At 39.4% G+C, this 24,558-nt stretch overlaps 1 protein-coding gene across 1 annotated transcript; it reads right to left on the bottom strand.

Moving 5' to 3' along the window:
• Positions 1-22,720: 22,720 nt before the first annotated feature.
• LOC131019274 (glyoxylate/hydroxypyruvate reductase HPR3-like) lies at positions 22,721-24,436 on the bottom strand. The gene is made up of 2 exons (XM_057947880.1): positions 23,687-24,436; positions 22,721-23,516 (listed from the first exon to the last, which is right to left on the bottom strand). Exons 1-2 carry the CDS (start codon positions 24,383-24,385, stop codon positions 22,989-22,991), a joined length of 1,227 nt encoding a protein of 408 aa, XP_057803863.1. The 5' UTR covers positions 24,386-24,436; the 3' UTR covers positions 22,721-22,988.
• Positions 24,437-24,558: the final 122 nt, after the last annotated feature.

Raw genomic sequence — 24,558 nt, forward strand, 5'->3', positions numbered from 1 at the left:
TGCACCCCTCCTCCACGCTATGCAGAGCTACAGCCGAAGCTCTCCCCTAGGCACTCAAGTACACCTACCAAGCTCCTATATAAACTCCTCTTCAACCCCCTTGTGCCACTCCTTTCCTCTTGTTCGGCACTCTGAAAATCCAGCAGCAACAGCAAGAGCTTCACCTCTCTCGACGCCTTGCACCTCGACGATCGAAAACGCGAAGGAAAAACCATCGTTTTTACCCGACCAAAGCACGCGACATCAAGGTAACTCTCGACCTCTGTTGCCACTCCTTTCAAGCATGAATCACACGCTCATAGAAAGCATGTTTTAGGCTCTAGATACGCACGAACACAAGAAGCATGTTAAGTCACTTTTCCGATAGAGCCCACAGCTTGAAACCTTGATTAAACGACGAGAACTTTAGCTTTAAGCGTAGATGAACTTGAACAAGCACAGCATGCTCACATAGGTATAGATTTAGGCCGATGTACGAGTGAGAATCGAGGCAAGAAAGGACGAAGAACTCTGGTTTGGAAACTGGAAGTCCTCGTCGTTCTGCCCAGAAACGCCAGAGCAGAGCTGGAAATACCAGAGCAGAGCTGGGGAATTCCAGAGCAGAGCTGGAATTCCAGAGCAGAGCTGGAATACCAGAGCAGAGCTGGAAAACGCCAGAACAGAGCTGACCAGAGCAGAGCCGAACATCCAGAGCTGACTTTCGGAGGCTAGAGCTGACTTTCCAGAGCTAAGTCGCCAGAGCTGACTTTCGGAGGCCAGAGCTGACTTTCAGAGCTAAGTCGCCAGAGCTGATTTTCGGAGGCCAGAGCTGACTTTCCCGAGCAAATCGCCAGAGCTGACTTTCGGAGGCCAGAGCTGACTTTCCAGAGCTAAGTCGCCAGAGCTGACTTTCGGAGGCCAGAGCTGACTTTCAGGGCTAAGTCGCCAGAGCTGACTTTCGGAGGCCAGAGCTGACTTTCCAGAGCTAAGTCGACAGAGCTGACTTTCGGAGGCCAGAGCTGACTTTCAGAGCTAAGTCGCCAGAGCTGACTTTCGGAGGCCAGAGCTGACTTTTCAGAGCTAACTCAGCCAGAGCTGACTTAGAAGCCAGAGCTGATTTCCAGAGCAGAGAGCGAAGAGACAGAGCAGATCACGAGAGAGAGAGAGAGATAAGAACTTAGGGTGTTTGAGTTTTATTCATTTTCCCTTTGCCTACACGAAGGGGGAATTATGTTTAAGTGGCAGTTTAGAACACCCTAATGAGAACGAATCAATATAGTTAATTACTTGACGTCATAAGACGAAACCTAGTTGGTTTAAATTGTTTTTAATACCAAGGACTAGTGATAAAGTTTCCCTAAGTATTATCTCAGTAATAAAAAGGAAATATGAGTCATGCATATTCATATTACGCATTCTCATTTATTTGAGAATTTTTATCGAGCTAAGGTTTGACCTTATGTTCTCGCATTAAAGGTTAAGCGCAAGAGTAAAAGCTAGTCAGGAGTCACTAAGTTATGACAAAGGTTTGTTTATCAGGTGGGCATTACTTTCATATATATCAAATGAGTTTAAATGTTACATTCAAGCAAGTTATTTCATGATAAAATCTTTGAATGAAAGTTATTTCAAGTATTGTCTTGCCATAAAATGTTTCAGTTTAAGTATGATATCTATCTGCTTTGGCTTTGCCAATGATGTAATCGAATTCGGGTCTTGAGCAGTTGATAGTTATCCTGCCTTGACTAGTGTACACGAGGGACCGTGAGTCATCTAGCGGGTTGGCCGGTCAAGTGTCCGTGAGAGGTGGCCACCTCTCCGGCACAGAGTTCCAGATATGATAGATTACGAAGAGAACTTAGTCTGCAGACGAGCTTTAAGTATCACGAAAGAATTTAGTAAGCTTGGGCCTTTTTCACGAAAACTCCCTTGTTGTACTGTTTATGATGGCATGACAATTTACAGTTTTACGAAGCATGTATTTTATACTTAGGCATACGTGCCCACTGAGTACTCTCGTACTCAGCCCTGCATATATTTCTAAATGTGCAGGTTGAGCAGTGGCTGATGAAGATGAAGTGACGAGTGGAGCTTTTGTCATAAGTTTATTAAATGAACTCTTGGATACATGTCTCCATACATGTAGTTCAGATTTGTTAATCCGCTGCGTACTCCCGAGTTTTATGTCTTTTAAGTCAAGTCGGATTCATCCGAGTGTACAAGTTATTCGAGCCCTTATGATTAAACAACAATTCTTTATAAATTTCCGCTGCGTATTCTTCAGTAATAAGCCCTTTTGAATTAAGTCGGCTTCATCCGAACTTACTAGTTATTTGAATCTTTGCAGCTAAACATAAGTTATATTATAAATGCCCCCTTCACTGTCAATGATTAAGTTCGATCCTTCATTAATTATTCACGCCCCTTTCTATCCCCGCTTCTAATCTCCCTTCCTTGGTCACGGTTTCCCGGCTTAGTTATCCTTAATTAGGTCCGGTCTGTGACAGAGTGGTATCAGAGCTGTTCATTTGCTCTGAATCCAAGAGTTACCCAGTTAGTCCTAAATTTTATATTAGTTTGGAAGAGTCAGTCGACAAAAGCTCAGCATTTCATCACATCGTCATGCTCAACGAGAAAGAAAATGGTAATGATTTTCAAACGTTGAAAAGTTCACGTTTCATACGAATGTGCCGATGCTTACCTTTTAAGGTTTATGCTTTATTAATTGATTTGATATCTCAATGAACTTAGATGCGTTAAGAATGCATGATCACTGTTACGAGAAGAACAGTAGAAACTAGAAACTCAGTTATCTTTCACTATAGCCATAGTGAAGAGCCAAGAAAGAGGAAGAAAATCAAATATCACTTGAAGAGACACGAGAATCCAATGAGAAGGTATGCAATAAGATGAAAAGAAGAGTGTCACACACGAGTAAGTGACACGGGCTGTTCACATGTGACAGAATACCGAACCAACTATTGCTTTACCCGACCAGAACTTAGTTGAGACATTGCTCATAGCGATGAGAGTGACTTATGCAATTAGCTAGCGGTGGTGTGATGAGCTAATACTCATTTCAAACCCCTCAATTATCACCAGTTACGACATGAAGAGAACCTTCATGATTTATGTTCGAATTTCAGAGCTAGGCTCACAAAGGGTTATAACGCTTTGTGCATGATTCTTTAATATTGCGATTAGAACTATTAGCTTACAGTTTTAGATATTCGAAACCTTTCTGATTAAAGTTACCTATTACGTTACACGTGAGCTTGTTTTAGAACCCATGTTGATTACGATCACCTACTACGAATCGAAGGACAAGATGCGAGGGGAATGAGTTCCCGAAGATGGTTAAGAGTTCAATAAGAGTTAGAAGCATCGACAACGGATCGATATTGAAGTTAAGGAATTGAGATTCTAATGAGACACTGCGAGTATACTCAAGTTAAGTATACATACCTTAGACTATCAGAGACATCGCCCTTGTTAGAACGTATTGGATTAGACATTTAGTTTAGTAAGAAGAATGAAAGTGTTGACTAAGATCATTACATGCCTTAGTACTATGTGAGGTGACCCATATCCTATAAGATGCTCAGAGAAACAAAATCCACTTCCTGATGGAAGGTATGATGATTAAGAAGGTCTTTAGCAAAGGCATGGGAGAGCGCTTCAAATTATATGGTTGCATTTCAAGCGCTATGAGAAGGAACACAAAGTACTAGAAGTACTACATTAAGATCATGTAGAGGAAGATTGTTGAGTAAGGTTGAGCCTACCTTATTTCGCCTATAGAAGATGTTTAGGGATTGCATTAAATTAGGAGGCAGACTCCAAGTTTGAGAAGCTCTAGAATATTCTCAAGGACATGTTCAAGATGTTAAGGAGAAGTGGTGATTTTAGACCAAATATATATCTTTTGCAGCCAATGAACAAGAGTTGCCAAGTTCGGGAAAGTATTTCCGAGTGACTGAGAAGTAGTTGTGTCGGACCTGGCCAGTCCACATAGCCAAAATCTCAGTAGTCGTCATATATGGGTCTTTAAACCCATATATTTTAAACCTTCATCTGAAAAGCCAAACGGGTTCAGACTATTAGGTCATTTCATTTCGACCTTTCAGTCAATTCATTTCTACCCTATGGTTATTTATTTTCAATTGTTTGGTAAATTATTGGAACACTTTGCCTAATTGCCAATTGTGATTTGAATTATTGCGATCCACTAGCTGTTGGTAGATTTTCTGTAACCCAAGGACAAACAGGTACTCATTAGATTAAATCAGTCAAACACGAATGCCTCGACCCAAGGGTCAAGCACGTGATGCTTTTAGACCATCCCGTATGTTTTTAGTAGGACGTTATTTGTGTATTTCGGAAACGATGATTGATCCGATGCTTATGTATGCCCCTATGTTGGCTTAGTTGTTTTGACTAGTACTAAAACGCTGGTCCACCGGACGTAACGTGACTAAGTTCTTTTGTGATGATTTTTGCTAGACCGCCAGTCCATCACGTGTAGTACCTGGGTAGATCAGTAGATCCAGATTCAAATATTGATGTCCTCATCAAGGCAATTTTCCATAACTATTTAGTAACCTCATCGATCTTTTACGGCAAGCTACTCCCGCCAAGTTTTGGAAACATCCACAACGTTTTTCACGTATCACCACTCAGGAAGTACGTTCACGATCCAAAGCATGTGATCCACTAAGAAGAGATGATCCTTAGCCCAGACTTGAACTATGAAGAAAAACCCTGAGCTTTTTTTTTTTAGCAGAGATATGCAAATTTCGGGATGAAATTTTTGTTAAGAGGGGTAAGATGTAGTGACCCGCTCTTTTATCAGTATTTAATTTCAGTTTTGCATCTATCTGCCAGTACATGAAGCACTTTATGTTCTCAGCTATGTTTCTGAATTACGTATCTTGGTGACAGAGTCACTACGCTAGCAGTATGCTTTATTTATCTTCGCGTGTTTAAGACCGCGATGAGAATCTTTGAGTCGATGAATAATTATTATTACTCGAGGTTATAACCAACTTAGCTAAGTTGTGTTATTTATCAAGATGGAGTTTATTTCACATGGTTGCTCAAGTCGTGAATTAATTCCGACTTTAAGGATAATTAAATCTACGGATTTAATTTAAGTATTAGAATGACGAACGAATTAAATCTACGAATTTAATTTAGCATTATCGTTTTTAGCAAACGCGGAACCAGTATTTTAATACTGAGAGTGACCAACACTGAAGGATTTTATTTAGATCTTCTCTTAGATCACTTCACCACTCACGCCACCCAATCCCAACACTTGCCAACGCTACAAGTAAAGAAAAGAAGGAAAAATGGAGAAAAGGAAAAGTGGAAAGGTGCGGCAGCAGCCCCCATTGGCTGGGCAGCCGAAGGGCCGCCTGCTGCACCCCTCTTCCACGCCACGCCAGAGCAGAGCAGCCACGGCAGCAGCCTCCATTGGGCGAGCAGCCGAAAGGCCACACTCCATCTCCACGCCGGCAGAGCAGCAGCAGCCCTCCCCACGCAACACCACAGCAGAGCCTCAATGCCGGCAGAGCAGCAGCAGCCCTCCCATTGGCTGGGCAGCCGAAGGGCCGCCTGCTGCACCCCTCCTCCACGCTATGCAGAGCTACAGCCGAAGCTCTCCCCTAGGCACTCAAGTACACCTACCAAGCTCCTATATAAACTCCCCTTCAACCCCCTTGTGCCATTCCTTTCCTCTTGTTCGACACTCTGAAAATCCAGCAGCAACAGCAAGAGCTTCACCTCTCTCGACGCCTTGCACCTCGACGATCGAAAACGCGAAGGAAAAACCATCGTTTTTACCCGACCAAAGCACGCGACATCAAGGTGACTCTCGACCTCTGTTGCCACTCCTTTCAAGCATGAATCACACGCTCATAGAAAGCATGTTTTAGGATCTAGATACGCACGAACACAAGAAGCATGTTAAGTCACTTTTCCGATAGAGCCCACAGCTTGAAACCTTGATTAAACGACGAGAACTTTAGCTTTAAGCGTAGATGAACTTGAACAAGCACAGCATGCTCACATAGGTATAGATTTAGGCCGATGTACGAGTGAGAATCGAGGCAAGAAAGGACGAAGAACTCTGGTTTGGAAACTGGAAGTCCTCGTCGTTCTGCCCAGAAACGCCAGAGCAGAGCTGGAAATACCAGAGCAGAGCTGGGGAATTCCAGAGCAGAGCTGGAATTCCAGAGCAGAGCTGGAATACCAGAGCAGAGCTGGAAAACGCCAGAACAGAGCTGACCAGAGCAGAGCCGAACATCCAGAGCTGACTTTCGGAGGCCAGAGCTGACTTTCCAGAGCTAAGTCGCCAGAGCTGACTTTCGGAGGCCAGAGCTGACTTTCAGAGCTAAGTCGCCAGAGCTGATTTTCGGAGGCCAGAGCTGACTTTCGGAGGCCAGAGCTGACTTTCCCGAGCAAATCGCCAGAGCTGACTTTCGGAGGCCAGAGCTGACTTTCCAGAGCTAAGTCGCCAGAGCTGACTTTCGGAGGCCAGAGCTGACTTTCAGAGCTAAGTCGCCAGAGCTGACTTTCGGAGGCCAGAGCTGACTTTCGGAGGCCAGAGTTGACTTTCCAGAGCTAAGTCGACAGAGCTGACTTTCGGAGGCCAGAGCTGACTTTCAGAGCTAAGTCGCCAGAGCTGACTTTCGGAGGCCAGAGCTGACTTTTCAGAGCTAACTCAGCTAGAGCTGATTTAGAAGCCAGAGCTGATTTCCAGAGCAGAGAGCGAAGAGACAGAGCAGATCACGAGAGAGAGAGAGAGATAAGAACTTAGGGTGTTTGAGTTTTATTCATTTTCCCTTTGCCTACACGAAGGGGGAATTATGTTTAAGTGGCAGTTTAGAACACCCTAATGAGAACGAATCAATATAGTTAATTACTTGACGTCATAAGACGAAACCTAGTTGGTTTAAATTGTTTTTAATACCAAGGACTAGTGATAAAGTTTCCCTAAGTATTATCTCAGTAATAAAAAGGGAATATGAGTCATGCATATTCATATTACGCATTCTCATTTATTTGAGAATTTTCATCGAGCTAAGGTTTGACCTTATGTTAAGCGCAAGAGTAAAAGCTAGTCAGGAGTCACTAAGTTATGACAAAGGTTTGCTTATCAGGTGGGCATTACTTTCATATATATCAAATGAGTTTAAATGTTACGTTCAAGCAAGTTATTTCATGATAAAATCTTTGAATGAAAGTTATTTCAAGTATTGTCTTGCCATAAAATGTTTCAGTTTAAGTATGATATCTATCTGCTTTGGCTTTGCCAATGATGTAATCGAATTCGGGTCTTGAGCAGTTGATAGCTATCCTGCCTTGACTAGTGTACACGAGGGACCGTGAGTCATCTAGCGGGTTGGCCGGTCAAGTGTCCGTGAGAGGTGGCCACCTCTCCGGCACAGAGTTCCAGATATGATAGATTACGAAGAGAACTTAGTCTGCAGACGAGCTTTAAGTATCACGAAAGAATTTAGTAAGCTTGGGCCTTTTTCAAGAAAAATCCCTTGCTGTACTGTTTATGATGGCATGACAATTTACAGTTTTATGAAGCATGTATTTTATACTTAGGCATACGTGCCCACTAAGTACTCTCGTACTCAGCCCTGCATATATTTCTAAATGTGCAGGTTGAGCAGTGGCTGATGAAGATGAAGTGACGAGTGGAGCTTTTGTCATAAGTTTATTAAATGAACTCTTGGATACATGTCTCCATACATGTAGTTCAGATTTGTTAATCCACTGCGTACTCCCGAGTTTTATGTCTTTTAAGTCAAGTCGGATTCATCCGAGTGTACAAGTTATTCGAGCCCTTATGATTAAACAACAATTCTTTATAATTTTCCGCTGCGTATTCTTCAGTAATAAGCCCTTTTGAATTAAGTCGGCTTCATCCGAACTTACTAGTTATTTGAATCTTTGCAGCTAAACATAAGTTATATTATAAATGCCCCCTTCACTGTCAATGATTAAGTTCGATCCTTCATTAATTATTCACGCCCCTTTCTATCCCTGCTTCTAATCTCCCTTCCTTGGTCACGGTTTCCCGGCTTAGTTATCCTTAATTAGGTCCGGTCTGTGACATTAATTTATTCCTTGGAGTCTTGAATGTGAATGGGGGTAAATTAATCTACTTTCATAGGTGTTCGTTAGATAAGCTTGTGAATAGTTCTGTGATCTCTCATCAGGGTTGGATTAAATTGGTAATTGAATCAATAGATTAAATGCATGTAATTAATTAGTAAAAGTACATCCCTAGGGTCAGAGTTTTCTTTTCTTTATATCTGATTTATTTATCATTGTTTTTGTTGTTTAGATTTTATTTTATTAAGTTTAATATTTGATTCACCGCCCTATTTGTTTTGCCTGTCTACTGTGAGTGTCTGTTTAGGAAATAGATAGAGTAATTTCGGTTTTACAGTCTCTGTGGATACGATACTCGACTTGCTATTTATGTGCTACAATTACACTGTTTAGTTGCAGTTTTTGTTGCTAAGAAATTAGTGATCAACTTTTTAGCGCCGTTGCCGGGGACTGTGTAGAATTTACTTTAATATTCCTGATAGGACTTAGGCATTATTTCAGGCTTTTCTTTTCTTTAATTTTTTTTTCATGGCTCCTGATGTTTGACTGATGTGTCCCTCAGAATATAGGCGTATAGTGGAAGATCTGGAAAGACTGCTCGAAGAATCGGACAGGCGTGCACAACATCAGTCTTATTCAAAGCTGCAGGATGCCGAGGAGAAAGATGAGGAGATCGAGAAAATAGCAGCTGATGAGCCCCCTACTCCTAAGGAGGATTTTAGCATCCCTCATATTTCTGCTGCTATAGAGCATGTTTCTATTCCTGCTCCTCCCATGCCTGAGTACAAGCTTGCTGCTCCAATCCCCCGCTGCTTGGCCAAGCCAAATTCAGATGAAAAGATAGTCAAGTTCTTGGAGATATCTTTGAAGCATAATGATCCCGATTGCTTTATCGTTGCTTGTGTGATTGCTTGGCTTACCTTTTCAGAGGTGTTTTGGGATTTAGAGGTTTGCCTTGTTTTGATGCCCCTCTTTGTTTTCCAGCGTGTGGGGATAGGATGAGTCATGAGGTATCGTCGAGCTCTAGACGTTAAATTAAGCACTTGTTGGGAGGTAACCCAACCGTTTTCGTTGTTTTGTTTTCTTTCTTTTAGTTTCTTTTTGTTTCTTTGTTTTCTTTGTTTTGTTTGGGAGTTTAGTGCAGTATTGAGCTTGGAAGATGCGGGAACTCGCGCCTTGTCCATACTACCACCGTGGAGCATGTGTTTTCTGGGAGTAGTGACACACATATCATCATCCCTCCAAACTTACTTTCGAACTTATGTTCTGTAATAAGTTTGGGGGAGGGGGTGAGATTAGATATGTGTATCACTTTTATCTTTTTGTTGGCTTTATTGTTTTATCCTGCTTGGTTGGTGGTGTGTGTTTGTTTTGTTTTTTGTTTTAGATGATTTATGCTCCATTAGATTTCTGGTGAAATGCCAATGATGATTTCTGTGAAGAAAAAAAAATTGGAGTTTGATTTTCTTTGATGATTTAAGCATAATTGGAACTAATTTGCATAATTCTAGAGTGATTTTGACCTTGACTTTTAGACGTTGAATAAACCTGTGAGATTTTGAGCCATAACTGTTTATCATACACAATTTATTCTTTGTTGTGAGTTTTGTCATGCATGTGGTGATCTTCTAGAACTTGCCATGGTTTCTGTGTCGAGGTTGCTGTTGTGCCCAGGATTAGGAGATGATTTTAGGCCATCTTTTGTTAGCCACATTTTATTATCCCAAACAATGTCCTTAACGAAAAAATTATCCTTTGTTATCCACTTTGAGCCTATTTAGCTTTTATTTTTTAGCTGGATGATAGGGGGTGATGTAGTATATGGGAATCTTTGTGTGGTGAATATCATAGTGGGCTGTGAAAAAGAAGGGATGATATTGTGCTACTATTTGCTCTTATAAGCTCTAGAAGGTTGTGAAAAAAAGAAAAAAAGAAAAAAAGAAAAATAAATAAATATTGAGAAAAAAAAGAAAAAGAAAATGTGAAGTCGAGTGTACATTGAGAAATTGGTTAGAAAATCGACTTTGTGTGTTGGAAATAAATGGAGAGCATAAAAGAGTGTTTAGTTCTGTTTTGTGATGATTAAATCCCTTGGGTTATGTTGATTATGGTGGCATAGTTAGGTGGAAGATGGAATTTATTTCATATTTGATTTGTGAAGTCATAAGGTTGGTGTTCTTGATCTATTTGAGTCACTTAGCCTATATTTCTCTACCTTAACCAATGTCCCTACATTATAACCCAAAGAAAAAGACCTTTTTGATCTTAGTCCTGGCACACTTTTAGTGATGGAGATTGTAGACAATTGGCAAGCCTATGGTAAGTGATCTACATTGCATTGAATTCGATGAGAGCATACACGTCATATATATTCCATCAAATTGAGAGTTGAGTGATACACATACCTTGTGAGATTCAATTGTTTGGAATGTTAAGGTTGATTTTGCTATAGGTTGTGTTTATTGGTGAATTTTGTGCTTAATTATTGAGGATTTGAGAATTCTATCATCTTTATCTTTCGGAGGCATTAATGAGCTAGATTTCTTACCCATTCGTGTTTTTTATTGTGTTCTTCTCATTATTCGAGGACGAACAATGGCTTAAGTTTGGGGGAGTTGATAACACTCATGTTTCCATGGTTTTTAATGTTCATATGATGATAATTTTATAGGAAATTGAGTGTTTGATAGTTGTTTTTGCTTAATTTGCTTTATCTTGTGAAACATGATTCTTACTCGAACTTTGAAGTAATTTTCAGGTTTATTGAGATCGAATTTGGAAACATGTTCTGAAATAAAAGTTGTATATCGTCTCGATACGAGTTCATGAACGTAAACGGATCATAAATCGAAGTTCGAACGAGAAAGTTATGGCCAGAACAAAAACATCGCGCACAGCAGTAAAAAACGGCGGTCAACGACTTTGACCGCCGAAAATGGGCATTTTGAAGAAGAAATTCGGCGACCTAAACGGCGACCGCCGAGTTGGTCGCCGAAATCTCTGTTTTAGTTTTGCACTGCGAGTTTTAAATTCGGCGAGCGCCGAATTTGGTCATTTTTCAGCACAAAAACGGCGGTCAACTCGGCGACCGCCGAGTTTGACCGCCGAATTTGGCAGGTTTGCGAGATTTTTCGATTTTAGAGTTTTTCTGGGTTCCAAACACTGTATTTTACCCTGACACTATATATAGGTCTTCTTTTGACCTATTTTGGGTTCCTTTTTCAGTTCCCAACTTTTATTTTTCAATTTCATAGCTTTAGAATTTATTTCTTTCCAGTATTTACTGCTTGGATTGGATTTCTATATGGATTGAAGATTCAAGATTTTTCATTTAGTTTTTATATAATTCAGTTTTTATTATTGCTTTCTTTTTATTTATGCTTTTGATTTATTTTAGTATGTTTGGCTAGTTCGTTAATCTGAACCTATGGTTTGTACATAGCTGATTAATTATGTGTGTATGATTTATTGATATCAATTTGTCCTCCAACTTGTGATTCATGATTCCTGGTGCTTAATTTCTTGTGAATTATTTGGCCAATAATTTACATGTCTAGTTGTTCGATTTGAAGACTTGAATGCGATAATTGTTCAGCCGATTCGGGAATGCATGTTATAGTAGTAGCCTTGACACTTGAATGGGATAGGTAGGGCTGTCTAATTGGGTATCGGGTTTTGGGTATCCAATTAACCGAACCGAAATTCCCGGGTTTGGGTATCCAATAACCGAAATTTTCGGGTATCGGGTCGGTTTCGGTTATTGATTCTAAGAAATTTTTGGTTATCGGTTAACCCGATAACCGATTCGGGTTAACCGAATAACTGAATTTTTTTAATTAATTTAATATTTTAATTATTAATTAGTAGAAAAATAGAAATTACAAAATTGGGAGAAAATTGAATGAACCCTAGTTCTGGTTCAGCCTCCCTCCTCCCGTCAGTTCCGTTCGCCCATTTTCCTCTTCCCATCTTCCTCTTCCCAAATCCCGTCGCCCTCCCCTCTCCGTCCGACCGTCCAACGCCGTCCGTCACCTCCGTGAGACACCGCCCTGCCCTTCGCCACGCTGCATCAGTCGACGCCGCCCTGCCCTTCGATTCTGATTCAGTCCAGGACTTCAGGCTGCTCAGCGACGCAGCTCCGCCATGCCGCCGGCCACTTCGCTGTTCGTCCGCCGCCCCGGTAAGTCTACGCCGCTTTCCCACGCTTCCTGTTCAGATTAATGCTTCCACGAGCAGGACTCCCAATTTATAGCTTGTTAGGTTCTTGTCATGTTTCTGATTTGGGCCATTTACGCTAGAGTTAATCGTCTACACAAGCAGGACTCCCAATTTATAGCTTGTTAGGTTCTTGTCATATTTCTGATTTGGGCCATTTACGCTTGAAATGCCAACTCTAGCTGAATGAATGTATTTAATGAGCATTCTAGTTTTAGTAGTGTTTTGTTTCGGAGCATTTGAGTAGTAAGTCAAAGTTGAAGCAAACACTGCTATGTCTTCCTGTAGTCTGTAGATATGTTATAGCCTTTTCGATTGAAATGAGGCTGAATCTATTCTTTGAACTTATGCTATGTAGATTAAATGGAAGCTTCACAGGAACATACTCAACAAGCTTCAAATGTCCCTCCAAATGCAAATCCAAATGGAGAAGAAGAACCTCAATCTCAGTCACATACAGAAGCTACTGTTACTACAGGAAAGAAGAGGAAAACTTCTGAGAGAAAAACTTCTGAGCAAAGATCTACTCGTTGGGCAGACTACACCGTGGTCGAGGTTGAAGTAGGGGATCCTCCCATTTTAAAGAAGAAAGCAAAATGCAACCGATGCGGCACCTTAATTGCAGCTGATTCGTCTAAAAACGGCACCACTGGTTTGAAAAATTATACAGAGGTTTGTAAGAGAAAGCATGAGGCATCAGGTGGTCAAGCAAAGTTGAATTATCAACCTGTTCCCGGTGATGGAAGTGGGGTGTTATCAACTTGGAAGTTTAACCAAAAGGAAAGCAGGTTGGCTTTGTGTGAGATGATCATTCTAGATGAACTCCCGTTCCGATTTGTAGAACGAGAGGGATTTAGAAAATTTCTTGCTCGTGTTTGCCCTGACTTTAAAATTCCAAGCAGACAAACGATTAGAGAAGATGCTGTGAAGCTATTTGCTGAGAAGAAAGGTGATTTGAAGGGGTATTTCACGAATAAGGGCATGGGCAGAGTATCTATCACCACTGATTGTTGGACTGCAATCAATAACACAAATTTTATTTGTGTTACAGCTCATTTCATTGGAAAGGATTGGAACCTACACAAGAAAATTATAGCATTTCGCAAGATTTGTAGTCACAAAGGCAAAGATGTTGGGGAGTCGATTATTGAAGTGCTCAATGAATGGAATTTGAAGAATATATTTAGTTGCACTATGGACAATGCAACACCGAATGATGGGGTTGCTCGATATATCACAGACATTGTTAACATATGGAAGACCGATGTTTTGGGCGGCAAGTATCTTCATATGCGTTGTGCGGCACACATAATAAATTTGGTGGTGAAGGATGGATTAGATGAAATTAGCATCTCAGTGGCTCGAGTTCGAGAGGCTGTAAAGTGGATTAAGGCTTCTCCGATGAGGAGCGAAGAATTTGTCAAGTGTTGCAAAGCGTGGAAGACCGACTGTGAGAAGTCATTGAGCTTAGATGTGCCAACAAGATGGAACTCCACCTACTTGATGCTAGAGTCGGCTGAGCCGTTTGAGCAAGCATTTAGATTTTGGGGAACGATGAATCCTAGCTTTGTGAATCACATGATGGGAAAGAAGTTCGATAACCAGCCCCTAGGACCGCCTCAAGATGAAGACTGGGTGAACGTGAGGAAGCTTATGGAGTACTTGAAGACTTTCTATGATTTGACGCTTCTTTTCTCAGGAACCTCTTATGTCACATCACATTTGTTTTTCAAAGAAATGTGTGATATATTTGAGGTTATTTCTGAATTGGAGAAGAGCCCAGATGCTGAAATTGCTGCTATGGCGAAAAAGATGAAGAAAAAAGTTGGGAAATATTGGTTGGAGGCAGAGGATTTAAATCCTAGATTGAACAAGATTCTTTATATGGCTGCACTATTAGATCCACGACATAAGTTGAAGCACGTGGAAATGTGCTTGAAGAAAGTTTATGGCCTTGCTCGGGGCATTGAGTTAGTGACAATAGTGAGATGTTCGATGGATGAGTTGTTCGAGTTCTATAAGAAGCAGGTGAATCCCACTCATCCTCCACGAGTCACCTCATCTGCATCTCATTCACATGTCACTTCTAGTGCAAGCCATCGTCAACGACACCCTCGCTCCAAACGATCTCGAGGTTCCTGTGCTAGTTTAACACGACAGAGTGTTGAACAACAAGAAGAGGATGATATCTCAGAGTTGACAATTTATTTGTCAGAGAAGCAACACGTAGAGGATATTGGGCCAGAAAATGAAGGGGATGACGATGATGGGATGGACACTTTTGATATTTTGCAGTGGTGGCAGAAAAACAGTGTGCGCTATCCTATTCTATCAGATATGGCTAGAGATATTTTAGCTATTCCTATATCCACTGTGGCTTCTGAGTCGGCATTTAGCATGGGAGGTCGTGTTCTAGACCAATTTAGAAGCTCCTTGAGTCCAAAGATGGTTGAGGCTTTGATTTGCTCTTCAGATTGGTTGAGATCAAGCTCATTGTTCATGAATGATGAAGAAGATGTTTCTGAAACTGAACAAGAGAATGAATTTGGAATGGGTAAGCTACTTTACTTATAACTTATAAGTTAATTGTGTTAAGTCTGAAATTAATGAAATTAATTTCTTTATTTGATTTGGTTTTTACTTTTTTATAGTGATGAGTTCACTTGGTTCTGGAGAGGTGAATGCCACAGCAAGTGCACCCGTGCAAAGTCGTACCGGCCCCTCTAGCTCGAGAGCTTGATTTATGTTGATCATGTTTTTGAACTTATGAATTACTAGATGTTTGCTCGTGTTGAACTTATATTTTTATTCATATTGTTGAACTTGTGTTTTTATTCATGTTGGTGAACTTGGTATGTTGACAGGTTGAATTTAGTTGGCTAGTTAATTTGAGTTATTATGCATCGTTGTCGTGTCGTTATTTTGTTTTTTTTTTTCTTTCTTAAATCGATTCTTAGCTAAAATAAAATTATGATATATTTAATGTACAAGAATAAGTTTTAGTTTAGCGGATAAATTGCTCTGTGTATTTTCTGGAGACCAGAGTTCAAATCCTCTAACTAGCAACTTATTTAAATTTTATTTTTAAAATGGGTATTTCGGATACCCAAATTACCCAATTGGTTAACCGAAGCGGGTATTGGGTAACCGAACTCCTAAAACGGTTCGGGAACGGTTATTGAAATTTGACAATTTCGGGTTCGGGTAACCGAAATTTCGGGTACGGGTAACCGAACCCGAACCGATCGACACCCCTAGGGATAGGTGAAACTATAGGGAGCTATTCTTTGTATACGCTTGGGAGTTAATTTATTCCTTGGAGTCTTGAATTTGAAGGGGGGTAAATTAATCTACTTTCATAGGTGTTCGTTAGAGAAGCTTGTGAATAGTTCTGTGATCTCTCATCAGGGTTGGATTAAATTGGTAATTGAATCAATAGATTAAATGCATGTAACTAATTAGTAAAAGTACATCCCTAGGGTCAGAGTTTTCTTTTCTTTATATCTGATTTATTTATCATTGTTTTTGCTGTTTAGATTTTATTTTATTAAGTTTAATATTTGATTCACCGCCCTATTTGTTTTGCCTGTCTACTGTGAGTGTCTGTTTAGAAAATAGATAGAGTAATTTCGGTTTTACAGTCTCTGTGGATACGATACTCGACTTGCTATTTCTGTGCTACAATTACACTGTTTAGTTGCAGTTTTTGTTGCTAAGAAATTAGTGATCAGTAGGCTTTGAAACGTGAGTTCTCAGTTGTGACAACATAACAATTATCATTTGATCGCTTTCCAGTAATGAATTCTTTCTCACTATCCTTCACAATGCACTTATCCTTGTCGAAGCTAACACTCATTTTCATATCACAAAGCTGACTGATGCTGATTAAGTTAGCTTTTAAACCATTAACAAGCATAATATTCTTGAGCTTCGGCATACCTGGAACATTTTGAGTGCCGGTTGCAATAACTTTCGCCTGAACATCATCTCCAAAAGCGACTCTTTCATCTGCCACAGCATGAATATCTTCAATATATTTTTCATCTCCTGTCATATGATTAGAACAACCACTATCCAGATACCATGGGCGATGAAATTCAGACCTCAATGAATTGTGAGCCACATAACTCCTGTTCATCCTTGGTCGACAGTTTTGAGAGTTTCTCATGTTGATCTTGATGTCTCGAAGAAAGAAACGACATCTAGGCCTGATATGTCCATGCCTTCCACAATAGTGACATGTAGAAATAAAGGCTCGATTATGATTCTTCTTAGGTTGAAAATTCCTGTATGCAGCTGGCCTGTGAGTATTTTGAGGAGGTGGATGAATTGCCTCTTTGGTAGGGATATCATTTGTTTTGGCACTATCAAATTTAGGAACCCAACCTTTGCTATGAAATCCCAATCTAGTCTTGTTGCCAGCATCACGCCCATGTCCAAGTATCTCGTCAAGCTTGTCTGTTCCAGAGTTCATCATCTTAACCTGCTTCTGTTGATGCTCCAATTCTCCCATCTTCGATTCCATGGTCTGCTTAAGAATATCAAGTTATGTCTTTTGCTTCTCATACATCTCCTTATAATCATCGCGTTCTCTGGAAACATCATTAAGTTGTGTGGAGAGTGATTTATTCAGCTCAAGCATTGCCACACACTTCTTATAAATCAGTTCATAATTTTCAATCAAGAAACTCTCATCAATTTCCTCGCTGGCACTGCCAGTTCCTTCAGTAGTAGCAACTATCGTAGAGACTGTGTTAGGAACCTCATCAACCTTGGCTGTGTAAGCAACAGTCTTCTCTTCAGTGTCTATCTCAGTTGCGAGTTTCAAAGGATCATCATCAATATCTTCTTTTCTGATCACACATGTTCGACTGGAAAAAGCTACAGGTTCATCATCGGATTCACTTCCACTGTCATCCGTTTCATCATCACTTTGAGATACATTGAAGGATTTATTTTGCTTCTTCAATGTGTTGGCACACTCGGCTTTAATATAACCATACCCATGACATTCGTGGCATTGAATTCCTGATCTGGATTCTAATCCACGTTCATTCTTGCTTTGAGAAGGATGAAAATTCTTGGCATTCTGAAATCCCTTGTTGTCGTCGTTCTTCTTCTTGAATTTGTTGAAGGCTTTACCAAAAATCTTGGTGAATGTAGCAAATAATTCAACCAAGTCATCAGAGTCGAATTCTATAGAATCCTTTTTTGCTATTCCCGAAATCAGCAACAAAGGCAATACTCTTCCCTTTCCCAGTTTTCTCCGATCTCAGATTCATCTCAAACGTCCTCAACGATCCAATAAGTTCTTCAAGTTTCATATCACTGACATCTCTTGCTTCATCTATGGCAGTGAGTTTGTAGTCAAATCTTTCAGGTAGAGCACGCATCACTTTTCGGACAAGCTTTTCTTCTGAAATTCTCTCTCCAAGAGTGAAACTTTCATTAGCAAGGGCAAGAAGTTTGCCATAAAAATTGCTAATAGTCTCATTCTCGTCCATCTTTAGTTCTTCAAATCTGGTGGCTAATTACTGAAGACGTTGTTTTTTAACTTTAGAATTGCCTTCATACGTACTCATCAGCACATCCCACGCCTCTTTTGCATTAGCACACATGGATATAAGAGCAAACACCTCCATGGTAACTGCATTCTGGATTGAATTTAAAGCTTTTTGATTAGCGTTGGAAGCAGCCAATTCAATCATCGTCCACTTGTTCCTGGGCTTGGGTTTCCCTTCCTCATCACATGGGGTAGTCCATCCTTCTTCAATCGAGGTCCAGGCTTCTCATCAACAGCCCGAATGAAGGACATCATTCGCATATTCCAGTAGATATAGGTGCTTCCATCAAGCAAGGGTGGTCTAACAACAGATCCACCTTCTCTTTGCAACGCCATTAAACACACGAGCACAATAGCGGAAAGAACAGGATAGATACACCAGGAATCAACACCGATAACTTGAGTGATCCCGCTCTGGTACCAATTGAAAAAGTATCTATCCAAAGTTCATACATCTCGTGCACATACAAAGTCAGATCAAGCAGACACTTAAATAAAATCGTGCAGAAAATAAGGAACACAAGACACCAACAATGATTACCCAGTTCGGTGATAACACACCTACGTCTGGGGGGCCACGCCCAGTTCAAACAGTTCACTAGTGATGATAAGAAATACAAAGGACTTACATGCGAAGACTCGATCTTTCTAGCCTCTATTTCTTCCCAAACCTTCACCTACGTGAACAAAGTAAGAGCAAGATAGAACTTACTCACAGAACGTGACTGCACCTCAATCCACGTTCGAATCAACACCATGAAACACTCCAACAGGCTGGAGTAAACAAGAACATAAACTAACTCACGTTTACAAAGAAAACTAGCGTGAATCAACAGCACACTCACACACGAACTGTATGCTCTCCTACTGCACGAAAATACTCTCTCAAAATAATAAGAATAACAAAGATAGCAGCAGCCGCAGCAAGTTCTCATCGATCTCAATAAATACGTAAACCCCTTGAAGAGATGGGTTGAGCCCAAAGTCTGCCAACTATTGAAGTAAAGGGCCCAAGTAGGGTTTTCAAGAGGCAACATCTCCTAGGGTACAAAGAGACCCTAATAACATGGATTCTCAAGTCAGCACAAGATCTCAAAGATATCTTTCCAAAAAAAAGACCAAAACCCGCAAGGTAAGAGAACAAGTAGAATATCTGAAACTTGAAACCGAAGAAGCAACCCAACAAGAGACATTCTGTGGAACTCCTAAAGAAACATCATTTGATCTACACAATGACAACTAAACAAAGAGTAAAGAAATACTCTTAACAGCGTGCAATACTTGAAACAACAGGTACGAATGAGGTTCTTTTGTACCATTCATCCCAAGAACTGGCGCACAATCTCTTGGCATGAATCGTCTCAATAATTGACAAGCAACACTTGGTACGAGTTCAACACGCAACGTCCCGGTACGCTTGGTCGAATGATCCTCTTTCGTACCAAATGTACCATATATTTAGATTCAAAATATAGCTAGCTTAATGAAATATCACAACTAGATCTGAAAAACAAGTTTTTTTATGAAGAAACACAAAAATCAATTGGTTAAATACCAAATATGATCGAAAATATATATTCGGAACCCTAAATTGAAGAGGGAGGTGAAGCACCAAAGTCGGCAAAAAAGTATATGGAGAGTATGAGTGGAAAAGTACATGGAGAAGATGATTGAAAAAGTAAATAAGGATAAGAGAACTTTTAGTAAAATAAACATCTCATAATATGAACGTCGTCGCTAGGAAAAGTCACATACGCCGAAAAAAACTTGGTTTGGAAAAGAGAAAATAGATAGAGAGATAGTGTGAGATCTAGAAAACCCGAGGAAAGAGAAATAACTGGTTGTAAAAATTGACGAGATGAGAGGGAAAGAACAATGATGTAAAGTAAGGGCGATTTCATCTCTATAACACAAAGTTGACTAAATTTATTGAAATTTAGTTAGTGGCCAACTATTAATTTTCACTATTCCAAAGAATAGTTGGAACCATTCACTCTAAAAATAATACTACTATAGTTTGTTATTCTATTATAAACCTTTCAAATTTCATATATCTTCAAATTTCTTTCTCTAACGTACGTGCTATTTATCCAAATATTTCACAATTTATAAGTTCTTTCTTAAATTTACAACTTATAAGTTTATATCTTATAAACTTTTAAAACATCTTATAAATTATTAAAATTTTAAACTCTCCGAAATAAGCTTAATCTAACACTCTCATAATTTTTTATATTTTCATCTTTCATGATGAAATAAAGAAATGTGATAAAGTTTAATTAATTGGTAGGATAGGTGGACCGTGGACTGGCAGTTGAGCCAACAAAAATAGTAAACGAATAATATTCGTAGCAAAAATGGTTAATAATAAGGAGTTATTTGACATATAGCTTATAAAATATTGGAGGATGTATTTTTGTTATGAATAAATATGAAAAATATGAAAAGGCTCAAACCAACCACATATATAGAAATGCAAAAATCTCTAGTCTTATCTTTTGCGAACTGTGATAAGGTGTACATCTTGGTTGTGACGTGGCATCACTTTCTTAATTTACTAGTTTTTTTTTTTTTTTTTTTTTTTTGAGCAGAAAATGGAGCAACTTTATTGATCCGGTACCAGTACCAAAGAAATACAAAGGGGAGAGAAAAAGATGAGAAAGGGAGAACAGAAGATTAGTTTACTAGTAATAATATGATGTTTCTTCTTTTTCCTTTCTTGAAGATTAGTTTGGTTCTACTAAAACTAAAAAATTTAGTTCGGTGATTTTGCAACTACTCCATCCGTTGCACTGACTCAAACTTTTTAACACGAAAATTGAGAAAAAAATACATTACTTTCTTAATTTACTAGTAATAATATGATGTTTCTTCTTTTTCCTTTTCTTGAAGACTAGTTTGGTTCTACTAAAACAAAAAAAAAATTAGTTCGGTGATTTTGTAACTACTCCATCCGTTGCATTATAAGTGGCTCAAAATTTTTTAACACGAAAATTAAGAAAAAAAATATAAATTGATTAATGCTATAAATCGTTGGCATCCATGAATCATGATCGTAGCCGTAGGTGTGATACTTGCATATGCATAAATTGAAATGACCAAAAGTTGAATATTATTATTATTCCGAAATTAGTGGTCCCTTATATTTTGGAATTGGCTCCACATGGTAGCTGGCCATATAAATCTGATAGCTTATAATTTTAACATCTTATATAAGCGTGTATCAATAAATTAATTAATCAGAATATTTAAGAGTTACTTTTCTTAATTAACGAGTTTCATTGATTGAAAAAAAAAACACTACAAAAAACAAATATGAATCACAATATCAAGATACAAAATTTAAAACCCATATATTCAGCAATGATTAAAACATGAGCAATATTAATACAAATAAATAGATCCATTAAAAAAATGAAAAATATTCAGCAACACAACACAACAAAAAGAAAAGTGAAAAAAGAAACAAGCAACAACCCAAGGATGTTGGATCACCGCGACTTCGCCTACAGCAGCCTCACTCCACCTACCAATTTTCAAACACGTGCTCCAACTAATTCCAATTTCTACTTTTTCTTTTTTCCTTTTACCAAATTTAATATCTCAACTAGTACATATTTAATTTTGCTGGCTCCATTTTGTCACGATTTCGATCTTGCTGAAAGATCCCTAGCTTGATAGTGATAGACAGTGAAAAGTTGTTTCATTTTTCTCTCTTACCCTATTTTTAGTATAATTATGTAATATTCCCTCCGTCCACTGAGTACTCATATTTTCTTTTTCGTCCGTCCACGAAATGAGTACTCATTTCCCTTTTTGGCAAGTGTAACCCATAAAACTTTTTAATTAATACACTAAAAAATGTGGGACCCTTATTCTATTCACACTACACTCAATACATTTCTTACAAACTCGTGCCGTCCACAAATGGGTACTCATTTCGTGGACGAATGGAGTAATAGCCAAATTTGGTCATGAAAAGTTTCACTCTTACTCCATTTTTAGTATAATCGTGTAGTTATTCTTGATAAATCTATTACTAGTTTAGTAGTCATCTCTATAAAAATATATATTTTTTAGCTATTTTTTATATCTTCAAATTTTAAAGGATGCTCTCAAGTACATAGTTGGTTTTTATAAATCGTGACATGCATGATTTTTTATGTTGTATAACTTTAACTAATACTCCTATATGCTCTGTGGGAGCAGGAGACTATGAGGGTGTTGACCGAGTTTATAAGCTCTTATAACTTATAAGTTGTTTATAAGTTTATAAATTTTTTAAAAGTATTTAGCAAAATAAGCTTATGAATAATTTATAAGCTCTAAAAATAATTTCTAAAAGCTTATAAGCTCTAAAAAAATAAGTTCCTATACCCCAACTTAGTTTTTCATAATCATATTATGTAACAATTATTTTATGAATATTATTCAATTACTATAATTTATTATTATGTATCTCAAGTTCATTTCTCCTCGATTTTCCCTATTTAACTAAAATTTTTTTCTCTAACTTATAAGTCCAATTATCCAAATATTTTGACAACTTATAAATTTTTAAAAAACTACATATTAAAAACTTTTAAAACATCATATAAATTCCAAAAAAAAAATTAAAAAAAGTTTAGCCAAACGCCATCTATATCTATTGTTCATTCAGATAAAACATGTAAAATGTGATAATAATGAGGAAGCCCCAAAATAATGGTCCCGATTAAGGTACGAAAATCCAGACAAATTAAAAAGCTAATGAGTGAGACTTATTAGTCGCAGCTAATTTTTTTTTTTTTTGGAGTAGAAGTCGCAGCTAATTATAAATAACGAATACAAATATTTCATTTTAATACAAACTTCCGTCAATTCACAAACAAATGACATTGTACAAAAAATAAAGAACATTTCTTCAATTACAATATTAATTCATTACATTTTCTTTTGGAATTGAATATTCCAACAAAACTCTTATCCCAATTATTTTCCCAAACCTTAATAGTACTATTTGAATATCAGAAATAGCAAATGAAAGGAGCAGCAATGGCATATCTCATCATTTGCCCTGTTTCATTAATTGGCAAAATTAAATAATAATGAAAAAAAGGAATCATTCATTTGTACTAACGGGAGTGATCAATTTGGTATTGGAGAAGAAGGCGTCCAAATTCCCCGTCACAATCTTGAAGGCGTCGATGAAGGCTTCCTCGGTGAAGGCCCCACGATGAGGCGACAGCACGACATTGTCGAGTCCGAAGAGCTCCGACGGGACACGGGGCTCGTTCTCGTACACATCCATGGCGGCGCCGGCGATCTTCCCTTCCACCAAGTACTTCACCAGTGTTTTCTCGTCGACAATTGGGCCCCGCCCAATGTTGATTAAGATGCCCTTTTTTCCTAGGGCGTTGAGGACCTCCTCGTTTATGATGTGACGCGTCTTTTCCGTCAACGAGCAACAGATTATTAGCACGTCGGAGCGCGACGCCAGCTCCGCCACCGTCGGGTAGAAATCGTACGGCGCCGATGCTTTCTTCGTTCTAGAATTGTATGAGACTTTGCAGCCGAATACCTCGAGCCTTTTTGCTAATTTTGTGCCGATGTTGCCCAAACCTACTATTCCAACTCTTTTGCCTCGTACCTGAAATCAGTATAAAATTGGATTTGATCGTGAGTTGAATTACGATTTAAGCAATGTGAGTAGTCGTTAATCTGCAGCAGAAGCGACAAGATCCAGAGTGCCGCATTCGCGCCGCATGACACGAATTATTTAAAGATTTTTTGGAATAATTAAACAATGGCAAGTATTACCTTGAGACCGAGCGGGAACTGGCCGGTGACCGGCCAGGAGCCGCGGCGGACGAAGGCGTCGGCGCGGCTGATCCGGCGCATGACGTCGATGAGCAGGCCGACGCCGTAGTCGGCGGTGTCCTCGGAGAAGACGTCGCCGGTGTTGGTGACGGAGATCCCGCGGCGGCGGCACGCGGCGAGGTCGATGTGGTTGACGCCGGTGCCGTCGGCGACGACGAGCTCGAGCGCCGGGAGCTGGAGGAGGAGCTCCGCCGTGATGCGCGTGACGATCGCCTCGCAGAGGATGGCGCGCGCCGACTGCGCGTGTTCGCGGAGGTACGTGTCGAGCGGGAGTGGGGATTCGTAGGCTTTGAGGACGTTGAATTTGGCGAGGAATTCCTGCTCGAACACTTTGAAGAGGAGGCCCGGGCGGAGGACAAGGAGGTCCGGGAGGTCGCCGCCGGGGAGCGGCGGGCCGGCGCCGTTGAGGTGGTGGTGGAAGCCGTTGGTTTGAGGGTTGATTTCTTGACCCATTTTGTGTAGTAGAAAATTAGAAATGTAGAAGAATATATGGAATGGTTTGGTTTGGTTCGAGGAAAGAAAGGTGGCGTTTACCTTGCTTTTGTAGTTGTTGCCCTTCCCAACTACTCGTTTTCTATTGTTTATATATGCTTTCTTTCTTCCTTTCGTGTGAATAAATTTAATATTAGGATCGCCCATGTGATTCAACTAGTTTTTCAAACTTGGAAAAGTAATTATTGTTTGGGGTAATTGCCTCTCAATTTACGAACTTAAGTCATTTTGTTTCTACGACACTTAAAATTAATAAATTAATTCATTAATTAATAATTTAATCTTAATGTTCTTGCTAAGTATAATTATCTTCAAATTAA

Source organism: Salvia miltiorrhiza, chromosome 1 (genome assembly GCF_028751815.1).
Source record: "Salvia miltiorrhiza cultivar Shanhuang (shh) chromosome 1, IMPLAD_Smil_shh, whole genome shotgun sequence".
Classification (NCBI taxonomy): Eukaryota; Viridiplantae; Streptophyta; class Magnoliopsida; order Lamiales; family Lamiaceae; genus Salvia; species Salvia miltiorrhiza.